This window comes from Aspergillus multicolor (assembly GCF_047715735.1).
Source record: "Aspergillus multicolor strain CBS 133.54 unplaced genomic scaffold BDW74scaffold_33, whole genome shotgun sequence".
NCBI classification, from domain to species: Eukaryota; Fungi; Ascomycota; class Eurotiomycetes; order Eurotiales; family Aspergillaceae; genus Aspergillus; species Aspergillus multicolor.
The window spans coordinates 261,950-285,825 of record NW_027395984.1 but is presented as its reverse complement, the minus strand read 5'-3'; the positions used below and the strand labels follow the sequence as shown (position 1 = coordinate 285,825).

The 23,876-nt window shown below is 52.3% G+C and overlaps 11 protein-coding genes across 11 annotated transcripts; 2 read left to right on the top strand and 9 right to left on the bottom strand.

Annotated features, from left to right (window-relative positions):
* Nucleotides 1-232: 232 nt before the first annotated feature.
* BDW74DRAFT_187935 (uncharacterized protein) lies at nt 233-1,967 on the bottom strand. Its single transcript, XM_073731609.1, has 5 exons — nt 1,665-1,967; nt 1,324-1,598; nt 1,139-1,257; nt 681-1,065; nt 233-623 (listed from the first exon to the last, which is right to left on the bottom strand). The coding sequence occupies exons 1-5, from the start codon at nt 1,960-1,962 to the stop codon at nt 300-302; spliced, it is 1,401 nt and encodes a 466-aa protein (XP_073579822.1). The 5' UTR covers nt 1,963-1,967; the 3' UTR covers nt 233-299.
* A 349-nt stretch (nt 1,968-2,316) lies between these two features.
* Nucleotides 2,317-3,447, top strand: BDW74DRAFT_187932 (alkene reductase; the record flags this gene model as incomplete). The annotated part of the gene is made up of 1 exon (XM_073731608.1): nt 2,317-3,447. The coding sequence occupies one exon, from the start codon at nt 2,317-2,319 to the stop codon at nt 3,445-3,447; it is 1,131 nt and encodes a 376-aa protein (XP_073579821.1).
* Nucleotides 3,448-3,722: 275 nt separating this feature from the next.
* BDW74DRAFT_182189 (uncharacterized protein) lies at nt 3,723-4,745 on the bottom strand (the record flags this gene model as incomplete). Its single annotated transcript, XM_073730201.1, has 2 exons — nt 3,723-4,610; nt 4,665-4,745. 2 exons carry the CDS (start codon nt 4,743-4,745, stop codon nt 3,723-3,725), a joined length of 969 nt encoding a protein of 322 aa, XP_073579820.1.
* Nucleotides 4,746-5,474: 729 nt separating this feature from the next.
* On the bottom strand, nt 5,475-7,120 carry BDW74DRAFT_187930 (uncharacterized protein; the record flags this gene model as incomplete). Its single annotated transcript, XM_073731607.1, has 2 exons — nt 5,851-7,120; nt 5,475-5,501 (listed from the first exon to the last, which is right to left on the bottom strand). The coding sequence occupies exons 1-2, from the start codon at nt 6,991-6,993 to the stop codon at nt 5,475-5,477; spliced, it is 1,170 nt and encodes a 389-aa protein (XP_073579819.1). The 5' UTR covers nt 6,994-7,120.
* A 1,429-nt stretch (nt 7,121-8,549) lies between these two features.
* BDW74DRAFT_88185 (uncharacterized protein) lies at nt 8,550-10,105 on the bottom strand. The gene has a single exon (XM_073733979.1). The coding sequence runs from the start codon at nt 9,800-9,802 to the stop codon at nt 8,648-8,650; it is 1,155 nt and encodes a 384-aa protein (XP_073579818.1). The 5' UTR covers nt 9,803-10,105; the 3' UTR covers nt 8,550-8,647.
* A 2,484-nt stretch (nt 10,106-12,589) lies between these two features.
* BDW74DRAFT_160715 (ankyrin repeat domain-containing protein) lies at nt 12,590-14,379 on the bottom strand. The gene has a single exon (XM_073725669.1). The coding sequence runs from the start codon at nt 13,884-13,886 to the stop codon at nt 13,200-13,202; it is 687 nt and encodes a 228-aa protein (XP_073579817.1). The 5' UTR covers nt 13,887-14,379; the 3' UTR covers nt 12,590-13,199.
* A 685-nt stretch (nt 14,380-15,064) lies between these two features.
* On the bottom strand, nt 15,065-16,013 carry BDW74DRAFT_160714 (uncharacterized protein). The gene is made up of 5 exons (XM_073725668.1): nt 15,880-16,013; nt 15,694-15,819; nt 15,472-15,644; nt 15,394-15,418; nt 15,065-15,340 (listed from the first exon to the last, which is right to left on the bottom strand). Exons 1-3 carry the CDS (start codon nt 15,941-15,943, stop codon nt 15,481-15,483), a joined length of 354 nt encoding a protein of 117 aa, XP_073579816.1. The 5' UTR covers nt 15,944-16,013; the 3' UTR covers nt 15,065-15,340; nt 15,394-15,418; nt 15,472-15,480.
* Nucleotides 16,008-16,454, bottom strand: BDW74DRAFT_160712 (uncharacterized protein). The gene is made up of 3 exons (XM_073725667.1): nt 16,436-16,454; nt 16,305-16,371; nt 16,008-16,248 (listed from the first exon to the last, which is right to left on the bottom strand). Exons 2-3 carry the CDS (start codon nt 16,346-16,348, stop codon nt 16,026-16,028), a joined length of 267 nt encoding a protein of 88 aa, XP_073579815.1. The 5' UTR covers nt 16,349-16,371; nt 16,436-16,454; the 3' UTR covers nt 16,008-16,025.
* An 832-nt stretch (nt 16,455-17,286) lies between these two features.
* Nucleotides 17,287-18,702, bottom strand: BDW74DRAFT_88156 (uncharacterized protein). The gene is made up of 2 exons (XM_073733978.1): nt 17,964-18,702; nt 17,287-17,910 (listed from the first exon to the last, which is right to left on the bottom strand). Exons 1-2 carry the CDS (start codon nt 18,566-18,568, stop codon nt 17,403-17,405), a joined length of 1,113 nt encoding a protein of 370 aa, XP_073579814.1. The 5' UTR covers nt 18,569-18,702; the 3' UTR covers nt 17,287-17,402.
* A 227-nt stretch (nt 18,703-18,929) lies between these two features.
* BDW74DRAFT_187928 (uncharacterized protein) lies at nt 18,930-20,881 on the top strand (the record flags this gene model as incomplete). Its single annotated transcript, XM_073731606.1, has 5 exons — nt 18,930-19,126; nt 19,182-19,431; nt 19,487-19,672; nt 19,732-20,053; nt 20,108-20,881. 5 exons carry the CDS (start codon nt 18,930-18,932, stop codon nt 20,641-20,643), a joined length of 1,491 nt encoding a protein of 496 aa, XP_073579813.1. The 3' UTR covers nt 20,644-20,881.
* BDW74DRAFT_187927 (uncharacterized protein) lies at nt 20,878-23,031 on the bottom strand (the record flags this gene model as incomplete). Its single annotated transcript, XM_073731605.1, has 3 exons — nt 20,878-22,723; nt 22,770-22,902; nt 22,959-23,031. The coding sequence occupies 3 exons, from the start codon at nt 23,029-23,031 to the stop codon at nt 20,878-20,880; spliced, it is 2,052 nt and encodes a 683-aa protein (XP_073579812.1).
* Nucleotides 23,032-23,876: the final 845 nt, after the last annotated feature.

The window sequence follows — 23,876 nt, the reverse complement described above, 5'->3', positions numbered from 1 at the left end:
GGTTAGATAGTTCGGCTTTAAGAGGATAGAAGGATGTAGAAGAGTTCGAAATGCGAGTATGGGATGTTTGCAGTTAAGCATGGTACTTGGATACTTGGACCAGAGCATCCTAACATTCTCTATATGATGTCCACTTTGGCCCCAAAAAGAATATGCATGATATAAAGTAATGTTATACGGAAAATGTCTTAGACATTGTGCTTGAGTGCCCGATGTTCTCAACCTTTTGGAATCTCCCCCGCCAATGTGAGAATCATCACCCTTGACACGTAGGCAGGAAGAAGCCAACATGCAACAACTTACTTATCTTTCACGGTCACCCCTTCATCAACAGAGCAATATGTCGAGCCCCGAACATCCCTCCACAACGCCCTCACCGGTACCAGGAATGCATTGTCCGACCAGATAAACTGTCTCATACAATCATGCACCTCCGGCCATGACGAGTAACCATGGTCAGAACTCAAGCGCAGAAGATCTAAGTACCCAGAGCGGGTCGGTCCACTCGGGGCAAATGCACCCCCGATATAAAGCAGCCAAAGGAGCAAATCAGAATGCTGAGTCCAGATCAGAGAATCGCGGGTCTGCTGGAGATTGACGAGGAGCTCGGATGAGATGTGCGACTATAGACTAATATTAGTATTACCTACTCAGTGGTGAAGAAGAGGAAGTATACGCACCGGAATAACAAGCTCACACCAAACCTTACAACAAAGCATAACTGAGCAAAGATACGCCGCCAGCCTTGTAGCCCTCTGCAACGGACTTAATACCTCCAGGGCAACGAGCCTCGACTGCACCGACGCCGTATGGTTATTGATATGCAGCATCTGCATGACATCCGTGACGGCTGGTCTCGGTCGATCGCGGATACACTGCAGCGCATGCAGATCCTGCAGTACGGCGCAGAATTCCACGCCGAGGAGGTATGCGCGGGATTTGAACCCGCTGGGCAGACGGTAGTGCGCTGGGACGAAGGGGTCGCGCGTCCAGAGGAGCTCGGAGAAGGTGGTGTGAGAGACTATGCGGGGTGCGGTGGAGAGGATGGAGGCGTTTAGGTCTTGCCTTTGCCACGGTAGGTAGGGTTAGTTTGAGGGAGCTGAGTCGTGAGGTATTGCGTCATAATAGAATGGCGTACCAGAATATGGCTCGCTTGATTCCAGCGGTCAGATATATGCTCTTCTTCTGGCAGATCTTTAGGAGTTGCTGCACCGCACTCATGTGCAATTCCACCTGGGATTTTAGGCCGAGACGAGCCTGGGCCACCCCGCATCAGCAAGTAAGTCTCACATACTCAGTTACAATAAGGTAACTCTCACGTACCGCCACACCAGCAATCAACAGTATAGCCCCAATCGTAGCCTCCGAAGCAGCTTCATCCACAGAATCCATTTGCTCACGAATATAAGCGATGGCCTGACCCTGGTACCGCAGACATTCTTGATCGATAGACCCAGTCACAGCAAACGCAAGAGCTAGCATCACAGCGTTGGCCAGAGCAGGATCCTCGAAGCCAGCTTTGAAGACAGAGCGGAAGCTCTGGAAGGCGAGTTCCTCGGCCATGCTGAAGACCGGCTCGGGGGCTTGTCTGGCTCTGTCTGGACTGTGAGTCAGCACTGGCCGAAAAGGGAGATACCTCATTGCATCTGGGTAAGACATCTTACAATCGCCAAGTAAAACCTGCAGCCTGGAAGAATCCACAGCAAGGGTCTGGAAGGGATCCAAGGCGCCCGAGAGCTGAGACAAAATCGGGGCCCCACCAGAAGTGACACCGGGTTTTGTCGTTTTCACTGGTTTCTCACGGTCTTCAAACGTTGTTAAGATGAAATTATTCCTAGCAAGTTGCTGGCGTTTCCGCTTCTTCTCTAGGGCTTTCTTCACGGCGTAAGAGCGAGCCTGACGCCGCGCAGCTTTATCCTTGGCGTCGTCGTTGACTCGTATTGAGACAAACTGAAAATCCATGCTTTTCTTCTATCAGGTCCTCGTTGTAGATGGATGTATCCTTGGTAACTGGAAGTGGAAGTGAGTGCCAAGCGTGAAAGTCTTCAGCTCGGGGACATTTGCTTAGAAATCGGCGTTCGGGACGATGAAGCGATTGCCTAGTCCTAATTCGGAAGAACCTTATTTCCTATTTTGGAAGAACCTCTCAGCCCTAAGATTTGTCAAGAACATTAATATACTCATCACTGTAGAAGGCAGTGGGCTATATAAACACAAGGCCTCGAGCAAATACGGAATCTATCATCGTTGACAACTCATCATCCCAATATCCACTGCCTCTTCTCTATCTCTACCAACTCCAATCCCACCAGCAATATGCCAGAAACCAACCTTTTCCGCCCCTTAAAAATCGGCTCTATCCAAGTCGAGCACCGCATCGGCATGGCCCCATTGACGCGACGCCGCGCAACCCCCGACCGCATTCCAACACCAATGATGAAAGAATACTACGCCCAGCGCGCCTCCATCCCCGGAACACTCCTGATAACAGAGGGAACATTGGTCTCTGCAGCTTCGGGCGGCGGCTTCGCCAATGCCCCCGGTATCTGGCGATCCGATCAAATCGCAGCCTGGAAAGAGATCACGGACGAAGTGCATCGACGACGGTGCTTCATCTACATCCAGCTCTTTGGGATGGGTCGTGCAGCAGATGTTGATGTTGCAAAGGAAGAGGGGATCGAGATTGTTGGACCGAGCGCTATTCCCATCCCCCATGATGAGAAGCCTGATGCACCTACGCCAAGGGCTATGGGTGTGGACGAGATCCAGCAGACGGTACTTGACTTCGTCACCGCATCGGAGAACGCAATTGCGGCCGGGTTCGACGGTGTTGAGATCCACGGGGCGAATGGGTATCTGCTTGACCAGTTCCTGCAGGATACCGCCAACCAGCGCGACGATGAGTACGGAGGCAATGTGGAGAATCGGTCGCGCCTGCTGCATGAAGTCTTATCCGAAGTTGCGAAGGCTATCGGCCCAGACCGCGTGGGACTGCGTCTGAGCCCGTGGTCGCGGTTCCAGGGGATGCGGATGGCTGATCCGATTCCTCAACACATCGACATCATCGACAAGGCAAGTGCTCTAGGAATTGCTTACCTACACCTCGTTGAATCGCGGATCTTCGGCGCTTGGATCTACGAGGGAGCCGTGGACGAGAGCAGCGAGAGACTGGATTTCGCGTACGAGCGCTGGAATGGTCCGATTCTTGTTGCGGGTGGGTATGGGCTTGAGAAGGCGCGGAAACTGGTTGATGAGGAGTACCCAGATAAGCAGATTGTGGTGATGTTTGGACGGCACTTCATCTCGAATCCGGATCTCGTGTTCAAGTTTAGACAGGGGATGCAGTTGACCAAGTACCAGCGCGAGACGTTCTATGCGAGTAGCTCGGCGGAGGGATATGTCGATTATCCGTTTAGCAGGGAGTTCGAGGAGAGTGTGAGGGCTTAGATGACTGTATAGAGTTAAGCTACTAGAGACTTGAGATACTGTTCTCTTTGTAGATAGATTGGCCTTGTAGGGTATAGAGACATTCATTTCTTTTCCTTGTTATTTCGTTCTTTATCTATAGTGTTTCACTACCATGTCATGCCCTTCGTAACTTCTCTGCTAAAGACTATGATGTTGAAAATACCATCACGCCGGGATATCAATAACTCCAAATCCCGTATAATCCCCGTCAACCCCAACATACCCCGAATAGAACCCATAGTTCAAGCCGTCCATCACATACTCTTGATCGGCCTGAGGCTCCTAACCCGGAACTCCGTCCCATCTTCCAGAGTAACATTATACTCAAGAGGATACACAAGACCGGTCACCGACGACGTGAAAAGAAGCGTATCCGAGGGGTCAAAAGCCATAACGGGGACAACGATATTCCTACTTCCATTCTCCTCCTGGATCGTCACGAACGACTTGTCGCCATTGATACTATCCTGCCAGTTCCAGACTGACAGGTAGGAGCGCGTATTATCCGGCGCAGTCACGTACAGGCCGAACCAGGTGAGGTGATCGGGCAGCGTGGGGCCCCATTGGCGATCGTACCAGGTGAACGAGCTCTCAGAGTCGATGGTCAAAATCTCATTATTGACGGTGATTGTCCCGCTTGGACGAGCAGCTGAGAGGGAGATGTGATGCTGGATACTCCCACCCCACTGGAACGAGCCGATGCCTGCGTTTAGGATCACGGGGCCCTGCATGTAGATGTCGATGTCAAACGAGATGTCCTGAATAGAGCTGAAAATATGCATTGGCGGGAATGCTTGCGCTCCTGCCTCTGCGGAGTCGCAGTTGGAGGTGGGGATGGATTCCATGGCGAATCGGCCGTCCTGGGTGGTGATGTTGAAGGGCTCGGCGGTGCCATCGCTTCCAGCGGCCAGGACAGCGGCCTGGAAGTTTCTGGTAAGTGCTGTGTCTGAGAGAGAGTCATCTACAGAGTGGAATCCAGCGCGCTGTGTTGCGGTGCCATTATTGGTGATTATGTTTGCGCTGATGAGGAAGGCGTGGTTGTTGGTGGTGCGGATGAAGCTGGAGCCCCAGAAGGAGTCGAGGCCGTGGCTTGCATTGACGAGGTGGATGTCGGATGTATCGTAGAAGATGGGCAGTTTATTCTAGGGACAGAGTTAGCAGACAGGACGTGATTGGAATGGGGTTAAGGATCATACGATTGGAGAAACTGTATCAGCGAGAACGCCGTAGATACTCAGAAACACGGCGAGGGGAAAGCCTGAGATGGAGATCCACATGATGGATCCCCTTTGTTGAAATAATTTCATAGTTGACATTGGTCGCTGGGCCTGCGGGCAACAGGGGCTTATAATCACAAATGGCGAACCCTTGGCTCTGTTTCTTAAGACTCCAACGCCCTAGGCAGGGATATCAAGTATTTATGCTTCTTTGTGAGAATTATGGAATATGCTACCTCAAGACTCCCACCGCTAAGCGTCCTTTTTTTCCTGGGTGTTACATGAGTGCCAGATGTTAATCGCCCGATCAAAGAATACTACGGTGGACAGGGGTCACGAATCAAACAAGGCCCGGCCCAGTGAAACATGAATATGCATAACTAATGAGTAACCAAATTTCTTTGTCCCGCTGGATCTGCTGATTCCGGAATTCGTGCCCTGGTGTTTGTGCACTGGGTGTTCTTGGAGGCTGGAGCTTATGCCTTCAAGCTTATATTCAATATATCCCATGGGGCCCAACTCTACCCAGTTCAAGCAACAAGTACTTACACTCTATCATAGCAGGTCGAACAACAGAAGAAACATCGCGTCCAAATTTGTTTCTTCAAAAAGACTTGGGGTTAAAAGCAACCCTCGCCGAGACTGATCAACAGTGATCTCCGGTTCATCCGGTCTTTGTCTGCACGGATACCCGGCAATGGGCTTATAGGGGCGTGACTGCCCTTGGTTCAGAACCTGCCATGATAAACTTGATGAGAAGGAGGGTGAAGTGTATATATATCCTGGTTTTCACTTGGTCATGCCGTCTGAGTGTTGCTACATGGAAGGAATAGCTTGACGCGATTAGTAGACATACATGGTTACCTTGCGACACGAGAATCCTTCACAAGAGCTCTATAAGAGACTGCAACTGGTCCGTTGTTCCAACGAGCATCACTATTTTCTATGGCCTACCATAGATAAATACCCCGAGTTAGACTTGCGACGGGTTCAGAGATGACTCGCCATTGCGCTATACCAGTGCATTCCTGACTAGGTAGCATCGCGACCACAATCGGACGATACTAAAGACACGCGAAGAAAATGAGCAAGCTCAAGACGGCTATGAACGCATTTCAATATCACCGCTCTGACACTTTTGACTAAAGTCGTGCTTCGGTCGGACCCAACAATAAAACTTCAGAAAGTTGAGGTATGCCATCCCTGTGTACGTAACAGGCACATATCTCGTACCCCGGCGAATCCACCACATCATGACTCCCGCAGCCCAATCCGCAGATACAATCGCCTTGCCCATGGGTGACTGAAACGCAGCAGGGACGATATGCCGGTATAGGACGCGCGAATCGTCATACAGCGCACGGGCGTACGGCAAAAACGCACGCTTCGAGTCGAGATACCGTTGCATTGTAGGATCGTCAAAGGCAGGGTGTAGCTCGATCTCGCTGCCGACGTACCAGATCTCGGGCAGGGTCTTCTTCGCGCTCCTCTGGCTGATTTTTTGTTCGTGATTTAGAAAGAGATGGATAAGGCGAATGGTGTCATTGCAGTTCGCGTCCATCGCATCCTCGTCCTTAGTACCATGCGCCAGAATGAGAATATCCGGCTGGGTATTATCAAAGACGGCGCCGACCTTGGTAAAGTCGTCATGCGTCCAGTCCTTTCCGAACTTGAGCGGAGTTATATCGCGAACACCCTCAGCCTGTAACCGGCGTGTAATTGCAGTCCCAAATGCCCCTGAACCTCCAGTTATGACCACCCTCTTGCCGCGCACCGAGTACGCGGTTCCAGCCACCCAGTCGAATAGCTTGACCACGGAACCCATGTATCGATCGGGGTGTACGTGATGGAGGGCGTGGAATTCGGGGTCCACGAATAGCCAGGAGTTGTCTTTCGGGACGGTCTTGTAGATGACGTGATTCGAGTCGCGGCCGCTCATGCAGATTACCGCGAGTGTTCGAACGATGTGGATAGTGAGGATTGTGAGCAGAGGAGCCGACGACAGGGTGTCGAGCGAGGATTGATGGGTGAGTAGTTGAAGGAATAACCAGCCCAGCAGGCTTCCGGCACACAGGCAAATCATTTCAAACGGTAGAGCGATGAAGGCATTCTGCCACCAGTACTTAGGGTTGAAATTTAAGGCACGGTTGTAGTATAGGTGATGATATTTGTGGCATTGAGCAACCCATCGCAGAGCTTTGTATCTGGACGTTGACCATTGATGGGTTAGGAAGTGGACTATATCGAAGAACACCGAGCTGCTGATGTATAGGTAGGCAAAAAGCCCACAGAAAAGAAGGAGAGACATTTCTCTAGGAAGATTGTTCTTATTGAACGACGTACAACATCTCTGGCAGACGAACCCCCTATATACTCCCGTCCCAGATCATCCCTAATGGAAAAATTTTTTACCATAACCCTACCTACACTATCCACTTCCAGTAAGAACACATACGAGCCATATCAGAGGATTCGTCTCATATACCAAGCGAATGTGTCACTCGTATTCAAGACTCCACAACGATCGCTGCACAGCCCACCGGGCCCCCTTTTATAGCCCTACCAGCCCAGAAGGGTACTCGAATACGGATACGATCGGCCGCACCAGGCAGCAACTCCTCGACCCTGTCTATCTATAACACCAAAATTAAGTAGCAAGACAAGATGAAACGGCCGCAGTGGACCCGACAGGCTGGGAGGGCCAGCAATTCAGGTCCCCGGGCCCCAGCCACGTTCGCGAACTTCCTAATAGGAGTTCCAGTCTCTTTGTTTGCTCTTCCTTCAATAGCTGAGCCACTGCAGATCTCGGGCTATCTAGGTACAGAGTACCGCAGTGGGTGATTCTTGCTTCTCACAGGATTGGGCTCCTTTGTCCTCTGTAGCTCTATGATGATCATTATCCAATAGACGTGATAGCGAGGCAGACTTGGTGTTAAATCATCAGGCATCATAGCGTAACGAATGGACTACCTGCCATATTATGAATGGTCTACGAGGTTGCAGGTGGTTCGCAAGATCTTTGACTCTATGGCGTATGATACCGTCGGCATTGCCGATGGACAGGAACAAATCCTGGCAGAGTGACATAACATGCCAGTATTGATTCACAGCGTCTATGGTGCCCGGATATACTACCATGACCACTCGATCAGGAATCAAATACTCTAATCACTGAATGGCGCACTTCTAAGACAAAACTAAGCCCAAGCAATGAGTTCACAATGCATTCCAACAGCGCTGAGCTGAGTCTCTCGCTATCAAGCACCTTGCGCAGGATCTCAATGCTGGCTTTGATGTAACCATAGCTGAACCATAACCCAAGAAACAGAAGGCACCGCAGTAGCCCTTGGCTAGGAATTCAGACTAGACATCAATGGACGTCAGAACAGCCAATCAAGGCCAACACGGCGAATACTCAGCCATCATTACGGATCTCATGGCAGTTAGGATTAGATCTCCTCTGCAATTCCCTTTGTAGGTAGTAGCTCCTAGTGTATTTACCCTCCAGGTCTGTATTTACCTCGGCTGTGCTGCCGAGGTCCCGCTGTCAACTTCCCTATCTGGGTCCGCGAGCCCAGAATGCCTGGGGTGCAAGGCTCAGGTTTTAGATACCCAGTCCACCAGTGAAGTATCATCTAAGTCAAACGGCTCGGTCAAATGAAGCAGATCCTAGACGCTCTGGCATGGGCTAGGCGGGGTGGGTGATGCGTAGGTAGTGTGACCGGAGCCGCCCTCTAGCAGACATGGAAAAGTACCATAGCGGCCATGAAGGATCTATCATCAATGGGAATGTTTCAGGAACGACACCGAGGTCCTTGCATGGTTATCTGTCCAGAGGCATAAGCTTGACACCCGTCATGCTATGGGTTATATGTCACAACACGCCGGACAGTATCTAGCCAAGCCAGTAATTACGAATACCATATCAGCATTATATTTATTATTTCAAGGCTCCAGATAGGTCATGCATTATACTTCCTCCACAACCCCGGAAACACCTCCATAATCCGCTCGACATCCGCCTGGCAATTATATCCATGGAAGCTAAACCGCACCCTGCCATTGCCGTTCCACGCATATACTCCTGCCTCACGCATCTCATCCACAATTTCAGCTGCTCCATTACAGTGCACAGTGACACTAGCCCCATGCCTCTCTTTCTCCCTCGGCGTTGAAGACGGAATCCCTTCTTTCTCGAGGGCATCCAGGAAACTGCTCGTGAGGATCTGCACATGCCTCTCTATATCGACCGCACTCCATTGTTCAAGGAAATCCATACTTTCGCGGAGTATATAAATAGGCAAATGGGGCGGGTTTCCCCGCGTAAAGACCAGCGCATCGTCTCGGAGCCGTAGTGTCTCCGCCTCCCACTCCTCGCGTTTCGTGGGCAGCGAGTCAAGTGAGTGCCATCCAGCGGTAGAAGGCCTCCACTCTGACTGGCGGGTTTGGTTGCAGTAAACAATCGCGACGCCCGTGCTGCCCAAGAGCCACTTATGGCAGCAGCTGAACGCGAAATCGGCTATCGAGGCGTCGATGGGCGCGTAGCCCGCGGCTTGACTGTAATCGACAATAAGAATAGCACCGACTTTGTCGGCGACTTGGCGATAGTGGTTTAAATCAACTCTTGCGCTATTCAGGTACGAGACATAGCTGACGGCTATCACGCGGGTGCTGGAATCGATAACAGAGTGCAGGGCATCCGCGTTGGCGAGGCGTACTTCAGGAACTGCAACACCACTTCTAGCCTGATGAGCTTGGCTTCTGACCTTGAACGGCGCAATCAAACTGGGAAAGTCGGCGCCATCAACAACGACATTATCACCCTCCTCCCAGTGAAGCGCCTCAACAATTAACGAAACCCCATCCGCCACGCTCGGTGCGAACCCGACCTCCTTCGTGCTCGCAGCATTCCATTGCCGAGTAATGACCTGGCGGACGTGATCCAGCTGCCGGCTTTTGAACTTGGGCCCGATATGCCCGGCGGCCTTATCTTGCATATAATTATCAAACGCAGCATTGTGCGAGTTTAGTGGGAGCCCTTCGCCCGCAGCGCAGACATGGGTTATGCCCGGAGTGAGATGGAAAACGTCAAGTGGGAAAAGGGGATGGTCGGCCATTGTATGGTAGTTTGCGCCATGAAGGATGTGGAAGGCGGGTTAAAGAAGGACAAAAGTCGAGCTCCAGGAAGTGCAGGATGACTCACTGCGCCCTCCAATGACGTGATACCTATGCGTCTGCCCCACAGTAGGTAGGTACTGGGATAAATTAAAACAGGGTCTCTATACAGCAATAGAGAAGCAATGGCTGTGTGGTAGGTATATTGCCTCGCGGAGCCGGCAGGACGTGCAAGACATGGTTATGGCTCTGCCGCTCTGTACCTCAACTCATTAAACCTAAAACTCAACAAACTGGATACTACCATACCTACCTATCCGCATACCGCTCACCAAGTCAACTCACTGTGCTCGCCGTGTCCCGTCCCCACCCTGTCAACGCCACCACCATCACCCCTGAAGAACGTCTCATCTCCAAAACACCCCCTGTCCATTTGCGATAGATCAAGATAGTCCCTGACGCAGACCATTATCCGCACTCTTATCAGAGCCAGGGCTTAGCGAAAGGGGTTGATGGCGTCGTAAGATTCCATCTCGGCACCCTCAATTCCCAATTTTGCAAGGTATTCCCGAGTTTGACGCAAATCCCGGCTAAACCTGTTCTGGCTCTCTACTGCAAGCTGTAGAACGCCTTGACCCTGTTTGTCAACGGCATGGAGATTCGCGCCTTTCCGAACCAAGTACTCAAGGGCTGGGACCGGGGAGGGCAGCTCTCGGTGGTGGCCCAGCACGCAGTAGTGCAGCGGGGTCCGGCTGCGGCGGTCGGTAGCCTCAATGTTTGCACCGCTGTCGACGAGGACGCCATTAGGGTTACATTGCGTCGCAGAGCGGCTGCATGTAGCACGGTCACACCACTATCATCCGCCCAGTCGAGATGTATGCCTGGATGGTGCGCCAGGACATGGAGTACCATGTGTCTGTCGCTGCTTGTCAGGGCTGGCGCGGCCATATACTTAGGAAGGGCGAGATAGAGCGGCACGAGCCCCCGGCCGTTAGATGCATTTGCATCAGCACCCCGCGCCAAAAGAAGCCGGACCGTAGCATCATGGCCGCCTTCGGCTGCGGCATGGAGAGCCGTGTTTCCTCCAAGGTCGCGGCGACGAATATCAGCACCGTTATCCAAGAGAAATCGGACTGCCGAGGTCCAGCCGTCTTGGGCTGCCAGTATCACCGAAGTCTTGCCCTTTGAATCTTGCGCCTCAATGTCATATCCAGATCTGAGGAGCATCTCTAGGATCGTAACATGTCCGTTTTCTGCAGCGCGGAGCAGCGCTTGCGGCTGGTCGGGCTTTGCAGACTCGGCCCCTACCCCAGACTTTGCGAACCAGCTCAAAAGGCGCGACAGGGGAGTCGCCCATCCATTGCCGGCCGCCATTGACAAGGCACTCCGTCCTTTGCTGTCGTGTCTCTCTGGATTGGCCCCCGCTTCGAGAAGGAGCATCACTATCGACTCATGGCCCCGGCAGGCCGCGCGATGAAGTGGCGTTTGGCCGTACTGGTCTGTGACATCAACCTTGGCTCCGAGGCGTATTAGTACGCGGATAATCTCGACATTTCCAGAATCTGCTGCTGCCTGTAGTGTAGTACCAAATTTTCCCAATTGCGGCTCGTCTTGTACTTTAGCACCAGCGCTGAGCAGCTGCCAGAAAATAGCCTCGTGTCCATTTGCAGCTGCAGCTTGCAAAGCTGTCCCAAACTCGCCCCCTTTCTGATTGACATTCGCGCCTCGCTCTAACAACATCTTTACAATCTCCTCCGAGCCAGCGCTAGCTGCCGCTTGGAGAACCGTCCTATATCTGCCAGTTAGTTCATTCACATTTGCCTGAAAGTCGGCATGCAGCAGTTCTGCAACAATCTTGACATGGCTTTGAGAGGCAGCCATTTGGAGGGCTGTGGAAATTCTTCTTGTCTTTGCTGTGAGACTCGCACCCTCTGCGAGAAGCATCTTTACAACTTCAACATGACCGCGAAGAGCTGCACCGTGGAGTGCTGTTACCGACCCGTCTTTGCGAGAATCAAGGTTGTAAAGGCTCTTGTCCGAGTCACCAGCCTTGCCAGACGCCAAGGAACGATCTACGTAGAAGTTAAAGGCTTCGTGAGATACTAGCGCGTTCACGTCTGCCCCATAGTCAACAAGCATGCGCACGACATGGACGTGGCCCGCGAGGGCAGCCTCCAACAAGTACGAAGGCTGTATGGGCGGGGAATTGGCGTTCTCGAGAAACATCTTCAAGATCTCGGAATAATCTTGCACACAGGCTAAGTTCAAAGCCGAGGGGGCCACTTCAGCTCCTTGGTTTAGGAGAAGGCGGACGATAGACTCATGGCCCCCGTATGTGGCCTCAATTAAGGCACCACCGAGGGAGAGAAAGTCCCCAAACTGACTGAGAATAAGCATAGTAATGCTTTCATGTCCAAAGCGCGCTGCAGCCTTGAACGCGGAATTGACAAATCTTGAATATTTGGGGGTTTGTGCCACAGGCATTCTCGCAAATGATTGAAGGCACAGTGTTACTATATTCCGATGCCCTGCAGCCGCAGCACATTCTAAGGGGGAGTTTAGATGATGTCTACAGTCACGGCCATACCTGTCTTGATACGAATGAGTTCCAACAGGTCCAAAGAGAGTCTCTTCATAAGGTGCAATCGGGTTGACGCCCTGTCCGATCAAGAATTTCACCAAGCTCTCATCACCAACTGCGGCTGCCGCCTTGAGAGCGACCAGTAGATCCGCCTTGTCGGGGCGAAGTTTGTCCTTTTCAGCCAACAGTAGCCGCACCACTGAGAGCTGCCCGCCAGCCGCCGCGGCTTGTATTGCGGTGCCATACTCCCCAGTCTAGGCGCTGACGTCGGTACAATGCGCGAGAAGAAATTTGACTACGTCCACATAGCCGGCGAAAGATGCAATCTGCAGTGCATTCTCAATCGGCGACCCTCTCCCCATCAGGAGCTTCACGCAGTTGATGTTACCAAAGGCGGCTGCGGCTTGCACTGCTGAGTCGAAAGACCCCCCTTTAGTTCCGGGATCTGCGCCGTTTGTAATAAGCACTTCAATCACGGCATCAAAGCCATCGCGAGCCGCCGCCTGCAAAGCAGTGCCATAGGTTCCTGCAACTTGGTTTGGATCTGTCCCGTTTTGCAAGAGCAGGCGTGCAGTATCACAATTCCCGGAGCGGGCTGCTGCCTGAAGAGCAGTTCCATAAACACCTGCCTGGACGTCAACAGCGGCTTTTCGATTGATGAAGAAACTGACTAGCTCATAATGGGAACGGCGAGCTGCTGCAATTAGTGGGGTTCCGTACGTTCCGTTCTGAGCGTTGATATCGGCCCCGGCAGCCAGGAGCTGACTTGCAATTTCGAGGCTCCCACATACTGCTGCCGCCTGTAGAGCACTACCATATCAACCACTTTCACTATTCACGTCCACCCCTTCTTCGTTCAGCAGTAACTGCACCACAGCGTCATGACCGGCTCGTGAGGCTGCATGAAGTGCTTGGCCAAGGCCTGCCTTCCGAAGGTTCATGTCGAGTGTTCTATCAAGGACCAACAGGATCTCGGACTCGATCTTGGTCTGGTAGCTAATATCCTGAGCGTTAGGTTGGTGAATCTTTTGGATAATCGATTCCACAGCCGTTTTGATGGTGCTGGCACTGGCCGCATTGGGTGCTGCATTGTGAATCGTGTTGTAATCACCGCCAGGGGCATTGACATTGACACCTCCGATGAGAAACTCCTGGACCACCTGCACATGTCCGCGGACAGATGCAGCCTGAAGGGCGGTTCCAAACTGGCCTCCCTCCGCCTCAACATCAACACCATGACGAATGAGGCATTGAGCAATAGTCAGGTTGCCGTGAAGGGCGGCCGCTTGGAGAGCTGTTCCAAAGTGCCTACCCTGTACTTTTGCATTGGCACGTTGAGCAAGAAGAATCTCAACAAGCTCAGATTCGCCCGACGCACAAGCTCGGATTAGGGGTGTCTCTTCATAGTTATCCTTCGCATCGATATCTGACCCTCCGCTCAGCAACTCTAGAGCAACAGCGAGGTGGCCATACTGACAAGCCAGGTGTAGCCCTGTGGCGCCCATATCATTCTGGGATCGGAACAGCTCCGGCCTTGTACTGCGATATCGGGTGACGACTTCGGTGAAACCAAACGCACACGCGGCGAAGAACGCTGTTTCGGGAGAGCTGAGTGCTTGCAGGATCTTGTCTTTGAACGGATCATTCCATTCCAGAATTGCGCACACTGGGCTAAGTACCTGCAGCCACTGTTTAAACCAAGGTCGGATATCGCCTCTCGCCAGACATAAACCTCTCAGTGCGTCTTGAATTGTCGTTGACGAGCGCTTCGTGCCGGCATGTTCAAGGTGAAATACCCAATATAGGGCGACATAGCACTGGAGTGACTCTCGGCGAATGGAGGGGGCTTGAGGAATTGTGACCCCTCGAACAATCTCCCGGACGCAGATTTCGGCCACTGTGGCGTGTCTATCCGGTAAGGCGAACTCAGTCTTCTCGTCGAAGAAGTCTTTGACGGACGTATGTATGAACCGAAAGGTGTCAAAATCTTCGTCGACCATGATAAGGTTATTACAGCTGTCAAGAATGATGGCTTCCGTGATGTCGCCGAGGCCCAAATACTGGACAAGGGCCCCTCGTAGCTCGTTCCTTCCCAAGGGCACTCTGGCACACAGCAGCCACCTGAATATCGTGACTGCGGTTTGACGCATCACTGGCCCTGCCCCTTCTATCTTCTCGTAAATAGTAGAGAACAGCCCTGACAGCCCCTTCGGCGACTTTTGCACACTCAACAGCACGTCCCTCTCAAACAACGTCTGCTTGGGATCGGTAAGAACGTCGGCCTGTAACTTGATCCATAGAAACCTATCCAGGTTAGCATCAGGCCCATGCACTTCAGGCGCGTTCTTACATTCCCTGGGCCCCAACATTCAGGCTCTCGGTTAAATCGTCCTCAAATGTGTCGGAGACGGTGATATTTCGCAGTTTCATTCCCTCAACGCACTCGTTCGCCTTGGTCTGCGCAAAGCTCCGAATGTCATCGCCATTTCCGCCGATCTTCATAGTAGACAAATTTCGCAGAATACCTAAGCCAGCGGCGATATCTAACGACGGCCTACTTGAAACAAGCACCCTCACCACGCGATTGCCACTGGGTTCAAGCAAGGACTTGATCAGCTCCATCAGTTCTCTTTGTTGCGCCGGCGTACACTCGTCGAATCCGTCAATGAAGATCATGGTGTCCCGGTCAACCAACTGCAACAACAAATCTCGAGTATCTGGGGATACCATCACTTCATTTCCCGAGCCTTGCTCTTGTAGGTCTTGATACTTCCGCACTAGGGCACCTCGAATTGGCTTTCCTGGTCCTCGTTTCGACAATTGCTTGATGATATTCCGCGTGAGGGCCTCGGGTCCTTCGTCCAGCAGAATTTTGAGATTGCGCGAACAATATATATACGCTAATGCACACGCTTGGGTTGTGGTTTGATTTTCTCGAAGACTGTCTATGATCAAGGACCTGCAAAGCTGTTCAGCTTATCAGTCCGGAAATCGCCGTGAGGGACAACTTACATCAAGGTGTTTTTCCCCGTGCCTGCTACACCAATGTCAGCATCCATCTTACTTCTAACGCGGCGGGAATGCACTTACACTATCCTTTTAACCACAGAATCGATGACTCGGCTGATGTCTCCAATCTTTATACACCTGTTGATGAAATATCCACAGGCTAGACCCTTTCAGCCTGGCGACAGCAAGGCCTTGATGGTATCGATCGTACGAGACCGGAGAAAGCCAGTTGAGAATTTCTGTCTCCTGCTGTTCTGCTCACTGTCAGCTGTGAGCAATAGTGCCAATGGCGAAGACCCGTACTTTTCAGATTTTTGACCAGATCAACCATACCATCCTGAATGGGCTGTATCGGGCTCTCCAAGTCGCTCAGTGCCTTCTTCAAATCGACGAGACTGTCTCGTGTTTTGCCTGCAACGCGCCGGGCGTCTACATTCGTTAGCAGGGTACTGAAACAACCAGCGGCCACAAAGTGCTCGATCAACATACATTCGGCATCGACTAACCGGCCAAGGTCGTCAACAATCACCTGTTGTGCTCGGACCTCCTTCATCAAGGATTCAAGTTAGTCATATGACCAAACACTGCCGAGGATGCGTTCTAGATCTGTCGGCATCGCTAGCCCACATCTCAAACTAAGTCCACTTACTGGCGGTCCCTTTCTCGTAGTATCGTTTCAACTTGGTAATAAATGTCAACGCGCGAGAGTATAGTCTGGTAAGTTCACCTGCCAGAACCTTTTTGATCTGCGACTCCTCGCCCAGGTATAGACACTCGAAGACTGTATACCGGGGCACAAGGACACTCATCATCAACATGCCCTCATGGGCAAGTGCATCGTGCTCGAAATACTTCTCGGCAATCTGAATACCAAACCATGGTCAATTAAAGTCAGAGCAAAATTCGGACCTAAGCTTACCTGAAGACTGAGACCGAAAGCAGCCCACGGAATAGCCATATGCGCAGGATCCAGCGCAGCCAGTGAGTCACCAAGCTTCTTGAACCACACCACCTTCTCAACAACATCGCTAAACAAATTATGCAGCTCGACCTTGGTACCGTCGTGCCTAGTGTATCTTCATATCTTCGCCTCGCTTTCTTTCTCTTTGCTCTTTGCACTCGCGAGGACGTCATCAAGGACATTAGTCTTGTCGGCAGCATGGCCCCAGATCAGAGCTTTGTCCGCATCGTCGAGATCCCGTATTGCCTCGAGCCAAAGGTCAGCGGTGTCCGCCGCGGCTTCTTTATCAGATTGTTAGCGGAAGACTAGAATGGGCTGGCCATTGCGAGCCCTACCGGGTTGCGCCATGCCGGCGGAGCTCAAGGATCGATTAGTGTGCGAGCGATCAACGGCTGATTGTCTTCCCCCCTTCTCAAGTTCAGGTTGGGGCTGATCCGACGCATACACGAGACAGAAAGCTGGAGCAGAAGAAAAGGGGGGTTCCTTGAAGGTCCGGCTTCAGCCCCGCGCTCATGCACCTGACGTGGGCTGAGACGGCCAATCAACACCGAAATATATCATCCCTGTCCCTACAGGTCGTGTTGTCCAATACAATAAACAGACTCCCATCTAGTAGTCATATTAGCCGATTGGCTAAAAAGCCTCGTTCGCGGGCGGCGGTGTATGCCTGCACTCTAACTCGATGGCAGATGACAAGCAGGTAGCAGATTGCATCGGGAAGTTGGTGTATACGGTTAAGCTGATGTCTCGAGACTGAAGAGAGCCCTGAAGTCACTAGGTCGGTCAGCTTGCCGTTCAGACCGATCTTTTGCTCGTCCATAGTTACCGTTAAACCACGCTATGTCTGCCTTTTATTAATGACGAAGAAAGGGCCAGACTAGGAGTCGTCCGAATATGAATCGGCTGTTAGAACATTAGCGCAAGATCAGTCTTCAGCCTGACTCGGTTGACGAGCGGCGTTAAGAGACAAGGTAGCAAGCAGATCATAGTGATAAGAACAGTCATAATATATCTTCAGCAAATCTAAACGCAGAGCCGAACCCTCTAAGCATCAGCAACAAGAACCAGCAAGGACTTCCACCACAGTAGTCTCAGCACGCACTCCGCTCTTCTCATTAGCCGAGGACGTCTCAAAAGCAACCCCTGCCTCCTTCATAATCCTCCTCTCAGCCATCTTCACCGCGACATCAAAGGCATTCTGCATACTCGTGACGCCTGCGAGGTTCTTACCGACAATATCAAACGCCGTGCCATGCGCTGGCGTCGCAACTGGAACAGGCAATCCGCCTTGCACCGTAACCCCTCCGTCAAATGAGAGCAGCTTCATCGCGATTTGCCCCTGATCGTGGTACATCGTCACAATGCCGTCGAAGTGCTCACGCTTGAGGAAGATAGTGTCGCAGGGAAACGGGCCAGAGACATTGATGCCGAGCTCACGCGCAGCAAGGACGGCAGGTCGGATGTGCTCTATCTCTTGTCGGCCAAAGGCGCCGTTCTCGCCGTTGTGTGGATTGAGTGCGCAGACTGCTAAGCGTGGGGAGGAGAGGCCGGATTCCCATCTGGTTTGTTTGATTTAGCTTTGCGTAAGTGAAGAAGGGAAGAGGTGGCGTACCTCAAGCGGTGCAAGAGCTGAATAGCTTTCAGTGTCGACTCCTTTGTGATGCGCTGCGCAACCTCCTCGATGCCAATATGGCTCGTCACTCGAGCTGTCCACAGTGGTCCCGCAATGTTGATCTCGCTAGTGACACCCTTGTAATCTAACTGGTTCGCGAACCATCGAAGCTCGTCCTCCTCGGTCATTCCAGCGAGTTTCAGAGAGCTCTTATTCAAGGGGGCAAACACAATAGCGTCAATCTCGCCGGCCTGCACTAGTTTCAGCGCTCTTTTGAGTTGGTGGATACTACGAGCCCCGCTCTCTTGAGAAACTTCGCATTGAGTTGTCGTGTACTGCCCAGCACTGCCATCGTCCAGGATCTGGATTCCATGTGGCCCGGGAAACCCTGACATGGCGACGTGCACCCCTCCTGCGTCTGCGATCGCCGATTGAAGTTCGGCCATGTCCGCTAACAAGATGATATCCGCCCTTTGGTGGTTTTTTGCGTCGCTGAGAAGCTTAGCGATTATCTCTGGCCCGATGCCGGACGGATCGCCTAGTGTAACGGCAATGCGGGGACGCCGCGGCGAAGAGGATGGGGGCAAATCAATCGCAACAACCATGGCGAGAGTCTAGAGAATATCGAGTCGGAAGGAGTATGCGCTCAGCGAAAATAGTTGTCTGATGCCGATACTATAAGGTGTGGTTGTGGTAGCGATCGCCTCGCGCGCGGCAAAAGTGCCGTGGTGACGGCCGGCGGTTTCGCCGGGAATGCGAGGGTCCCGCACGGCACTTTCGCCGGTGTCAGTCTACTCCACCTTTCCCCACGGGGATTTTTGTCTAGGCGTCAAACGCATGATCCAACAGATCGGCTCTATATAAGAAGCAATGGACGGCCAAACGCAGCAATCATTGCAGAGCCCGACGCGGAAAGCAATTCTGCGTATCAAACTGTCTCACCCGAACGAAAAAGAAGCCGATCATATGGAGCGAGTCTCTACTAGCGAGAACGACGCAGCATTCTCCAACAAGGGTGCCGCTGCTGAAGCCCACGCTATCGCGACTACCTGGGTGGATGGCACTTCACCTGAGAAGAGGTTGGTCCGCAAGCTAGACTGGCGCATCCTCCCTTGCACATGGGTGCTGTATCTCCTTGGCTTTCTCGATCGCGCCAACATTGGGTATGGCACCAAAGAAACTGAAGCAGCATTGGAGCAAAGCTGACGCAGAGTGAAGAAACGCCAAAACAGGCGGCCTGGAGGAGGACTTCGGTTTGACCTCATCTCAATACTCCATCATCGTGCTCGTGTTCTTCATCTCATACCTCATCTTCGAAGTCCCCGCCAACATGATTCTGACTCGGGTACGGCCGAGCGTGTTTCTTCCCGGGCTGGGTCTGATATGGGGTACGTTCGCTGCGCTCATGGGTGCAACGCAAAATTGGAGTCAATTAGCTGGAATGCGGTTCCTGCTTGGATTTGCTGAGGTGGGGAAGTCATGAACAGCACCCGATTCAATGAACCGTACTGACGTAGTTGCAGGCTGGTTTCGCGCCGGGTTGCGCATTCTTTCTCTCATCATGGTATCGCCGATACGAACTCGCGACGCGGTATGCGCTGCTGTACACCTCGGTGCCGCTCGCTGGTGCCATATCAGGTCTCCTCGCTGGCGTGATTACCGACCATATGGAAGGTGTGTCTGGTTTGCCAGGCTGGAGGTGGCTTTTCGTGAGTCGAGTCTTTCTGCCCTTCGACCACTGTCCACTGATTTGCTATCACCACGACAGATTCTCGAAGGCCTCGGCTCTATCATTGCATCCGTCATTATCTACTTCCTCATGCCAAACTACCCTTCAAACAGCCCTCGATTCTTATCGGAAGAGGAAAGTCTTCTGGCATGTAACAGACTGGCAGTTGACGGCATTGCTTTGACCCAAGGGTCTGGTGCCGAGCACGTCCCACATTGGGTCGCGTTCAAAATGACATGTCGGGACTGGAGAGTGTGGACACAATGCCTCCTGTTCGTACTAGTGACGGGGTCGCAGACGATGCAGTATTTCATCCCAACGCTTGTAGAGAGCTTTGGATGGACAGGTCCTTCTGGTCAATGTAAGCCAAGCCGATTGAGACGAGGGAATTTCGTTTGACTAACATCGATCGCAGATCACACAATCCCGGCTTATATGGCCGCCCTGGTATACGTCGTAACAAGCTGCTACCTAGCAGATCGCTACAAGCGCAAATGGCAATTCATCTGTGGTCTTTCAGGACTAGGCTGCATCCTCTTCATTGCCGTGGCCACGATAAACCCTAACTCCCACCATGATAGAATCGCCCAATACGTGCTCACAATATTCGCTTTTGGCACAATCTATGGCTGCTCGCCGCTCGTTAAGACTTGGGTTTCCGACGTTATCCCGCAGCCCGCCGCCAAGCGAGCCGTGGCAATTGCGCTGATCAACGCCATTGGAAATGCCTCTTCCATCTATAGCACTTGGCTGTGGCCAGACAAGGATGCGCCGAGATACATTCCCGGTTTCGCAACGACGACGAGCTGGCTCGGTGTCCTTTGTGTATGTACGGCGGTATTTGCGTGGTTCTTCAACAAATACCCGGCTCAACGAGCAGATCACGCGACTGTCATGGTGGGGGAATTGCGGGCTAGAAGAGAGGAGCAAGATGGTGGCGTAAAGGCGTAGTCAGCTTGAGGTTGCATGAAACACGTGAAACGCTGGAGGTCATGGTAGCGGAACCGGGAGTGGTATTATATGGGGAGCGACGATCGAACAAAGTGGATCCCGTAGCAAGACGGGGATTGATACCGTATAGCAAGCGACGATCGAATGAAGTTGACCATGTAGCAGAGTAAGGCAATACTCCTGAGTGATTTGTCACGGTAAACACTCTTGACGGACAACCTTGACCGGTGGATGTTACAGAAACGCCGCCACGTCGGAGTCATTGACTTCAAAATTGAAAAGGAAGCCATCATCGAAGCGCCAGTCCAGATCGCCGGTGAGGTCAAACGGATCCTGTTGACGGAAGTTGTCCGCTGGCGTGGCGAGATTATCCTCGCCTTGGCTTGCTTCAGGGTAACTCAAACTGTAATCCGGGCGAGCGGCACTGTGTTCGAGGTTTAGAGCGTCTTGGTTCATGCCCTCAGCCGCCCGTTGGTGGACTTGGGCGATCTTGGGCGAAGAATCTCCGTTTCGCAATAATGAGTTATCAGTAGCCCGACCAAGTGTAAGCCGTTGCAGTAATTCGCCCAGTCCGGTCACCACCTGTCTCACGACGTGCCGCTGGCTTGCGTTATCTGCTACCTTGGACAGGATATGTACCAGCTGCTCCACACTGGCCACTGCCGTCCTCGTATGGAAATTCAAGCCAAAATGAGCCAGGCTTTGAGCAGTTTGAGGAGTCGGACGAAATAGGTCGCCACATACAACAGCCATTTTGAGCAGGAATGATCCACAGACAGCAATCATGGCGTGTACGAAGATTGGGAGGCCAATCAATTCCTTTTGCAGATTTCTGTCTTCAACGATCAGCTTAGCGGTATTCATGGCAGCCATAATAGCGATGTTTGATGCCTCCTGTCTTTCCCATGTCATTTCGAGATGCTGAGAAGTGTCCCTCGCTGATATGCCCCGAAGCGCTACCGAGTTCAGCTGGAAGCGGGCAAGATGATAATACAAAACATTCGCTGCGAGCGGAGCCGAAGCCTCTTTGCCCGTCAAGCGGTATTCAAGACGCCACTGATCGACAGATATGTCAAATTCCTTTAGTTTCTCAAAGTCTCGTTCATTGAGCTCGAGGTCTGGATCGCAACCATGCATGAAGTACCCGCTTGCTAGAATCCGAAATAGCTTGACCTGCGCAACAAGGCCACGGTCACCCTTCGAGGATAATCCGCTCGTCAAGAGCTTCTCGGCGTTCCGGATCGCTGCGTCTTCATGCATCATCGGTGGACGCCCATAAGCCAGGGCAAACTGATGATCGCAAACGTACAAGACGTACCATAATCGGACGCGCTCATACGACTCTAGCGACCCCTTCGCGAATTGCAATGACGACTTGTGCAGGTTCATCTCCGTTGCCACTCGTACGGCCCGGCTGCACAGTGCCCAACTAAGACTTGTAAGGTAGAACGCCCCAATGCAGAGAGCGCGGATCACATCCAGATTCTGGCAACGTAGCAGACACGATCCTCTCATCAACGATACAAACGCGCCGTAGCTCGAGTACAGTGACTGCTCACGGTTGGGAATATGAAGGGCCGCAACGGTGAGCACAACGGCCACAAGGAGGGATGATGACTGTCTTGCTTCGCGTAAGGTCTTGTGAGAACAGAGCATTCCGTCCCACAATAGTGGGTTTATATGGGATCGGTAGTGGTTGAAGAGATACTCCGCTTCGGGCAGCGCAAGCACTCCTTGACTGATGAAGTCGGGCCCGTTGACATCGGCGGGGTCGACACGGATGAGCTGGGAGTTATCCGGGTGGGTGAGATTGTAGAGGTTGTTCATCGGCAGGGGAATAAGGTCCGAATCATCTTCAACTTCGCGAAAGCCAGCTGTCGGGCCTTCCGGCGTGAAATTTCCGCCGAAAGGTTCCGTGGGACTGCGAACGCGATTAGACGGAGATGGTGTCTGCTGGCCTCTCTCAGATGATATTATATGATCGTGGGTGGTGTCAGGTCCTGGCAGATTGCTCTGGCGTAGCAGTTGTTCAACGGCGTCTTGCAGTCGGTCGAATTTTGCTGCAGCCTCTGCTTTCCATCTGCAACTGTCAGAAATGATTGTATATAGCGGGTTCGGTCACGTACACAGCATCGTCGTCAAGAAATTTTCGGGCGAAGTTATGGGGGACGCATTCGATTCCGCTTTTCAGGCATCGATTGCAAGCCGTCTCGTCAGGCTGCACGTAGCATTTTGTCTTGTGTTCCTTGCACTCGGCGCCTAAATTTGGTCAGGTATCTTGGTCGCGACAAGGATCGGGTTCTTGAAGTCCGTACAAGCCCGAATGAGGCGCGGCTTCGCAGTTCTGGGCCCATCGCCGTCGATCCTTGCACGCTTGTTACCAGCCATCCTGAATGAAAGCTTTGTCGAGTCGAATCCGGTGGGTCTGAATGTCCGGCGGAATCGCCGACTTTATGTGGGGGAAGACCCTGCCACCCTCGGCAAAAGCGCCGAAGATCCTCGCTCGTGCCATTTTGCGGGGTTGACGTGCAGAGGCTCGTAAGTTCGTCGTTTCACGAGCTACATGTGGTGTTCGAATAGTGAATCTAGGGGTCGTTGTATTTCTCCGACCTCGAAGGTTGACGGGTAGGGCGCGCAAAAGCTATCTCTCATCCGGTTGGCGGTATTGCGGAGTTCCTTCGGAGTTGCACTCGTCGCGTACTATATCACGCAGCGAGCTAAGGGGAGAGCTGGAATCGATGCTATTGTCCGTAAGACGCCGAAAATAGAGAAGTTTGTCGCAATCAGAGACCAAATTCGATGAATCGATGGTTCTGTCGACGGATCTGATGTCTTAGAGGAGCAGAAAGTGTGGATGCGGCGGAAACGCGAAAGAGACACCAGACCACGTGACCATGCTCGAAATGGCAGCCGCGACTTCCCAACCTTCATATCAAGTAGTGTGGTGCGGGCTGCACAGGCGTCTCACCCGAAGACGACTACTGTGGTGCTGAAGTACAGGGTTTTGCGCATAATCTAGGTTTGATTGGAACAACTAAACTATCAAGCGCGAAGCAAACTTGTACTTATGCCGGAAATATATATACGTTCCCACTGCAGCAGCGCTGGGGATTGGCAGCAGATCGACCTCATACTGGTCCCTGATTCATCTCAAACTATGTGCATCTCTCTTTATACTTACTTGATAGGTCTAGAACGCTGGATTGCCCGACCCTACCTCCTGATAGCGTAAT

Coding starts and splice junctions, on each gene's coding strand:
- BDW74DRAFT_187935 (XM_073731609.1), bottom strand. CDS start 1,962: ATGGATTTTCAGTTTGTCTCAATACGAGTCAACGACGACGCCAAGGAT. Junction 1,599..1,664: donor GCAGGTTTTACTTGGCGATT/GTAAGATGTCTT, acceptor CTCACAGTCCAG/ACAGAGCCAGACAAGCCCCC. Junction 624..680: donor GGTGTGAGCTTGTTATTCCG/GTGCGTATACTT, acceptor ATTAGTCTATAG/TCGCACATCTCATCCGAGCT.
- BDW74DRAFT_88185 (XM_073733979.1), bottom strand. CDS start 9,802: ATGGCCGACCATCCCCTTTTCCCACTTGACGTTTTCCATCTCACTCCG.
- BDW74DRAFT_160715 (XM_073725669.1), bottom strand. CDS start 13,886: ATGGGCGCCACAGGGCTACACCTGGCTTGTCAGTATGGCCACCTCGCT.
- BDW74DRAFT_160714 (XM_073725668.1), bottom strand. CDS start 15,943: ATGAAGGAGGTCCGAGCACAACAGGTGATTGTTGACGACCTTGGCCGG. Junction 15,820..15,879: donor CCGGTTAGTCGATGCCGAAT/GTATGTTGATCG, acceptor TAACGAATGTAG/ACGCCCGGCGCGTTGCAGGC. Junction 15,645..15,693: donor TCTGGTCAAAAATCTGAAAA/GTACGGGTCTTC, acceptor GACAGTGAGCAG/AACAGCAGGAGACAGAAATT.
- BDW74DRAFT_160712 (XM_073725667.1), bottom strand. CDS start 16,348: ATGGCTATTCCGTGGGCTGCTTTCGGTCTCAGTCTTCAGGTAAG. Junction 16,249..16,304: donor GGTCTCAGTCTTCAGGTAAG/CTTAGGTCCGAA, acceptor TATTCAGATTGC/CGAGAAGTATTTCGAGCACG.
- BDW74DRAFT_88156 (XM_073733978.1), bottom strand. CDS start 18,568: ATGGTTGTTGCGATTGATTTGCCCCCATCCTCTTCGCCGCGGCGTCCC. Junction 17,911..17,963: donor CAGCTCTTGCACCGCTTGAG/GTACGCCACCTC, acceptor CAAACAAACCAG/ATGGGAATCCGGCCTCTCCT.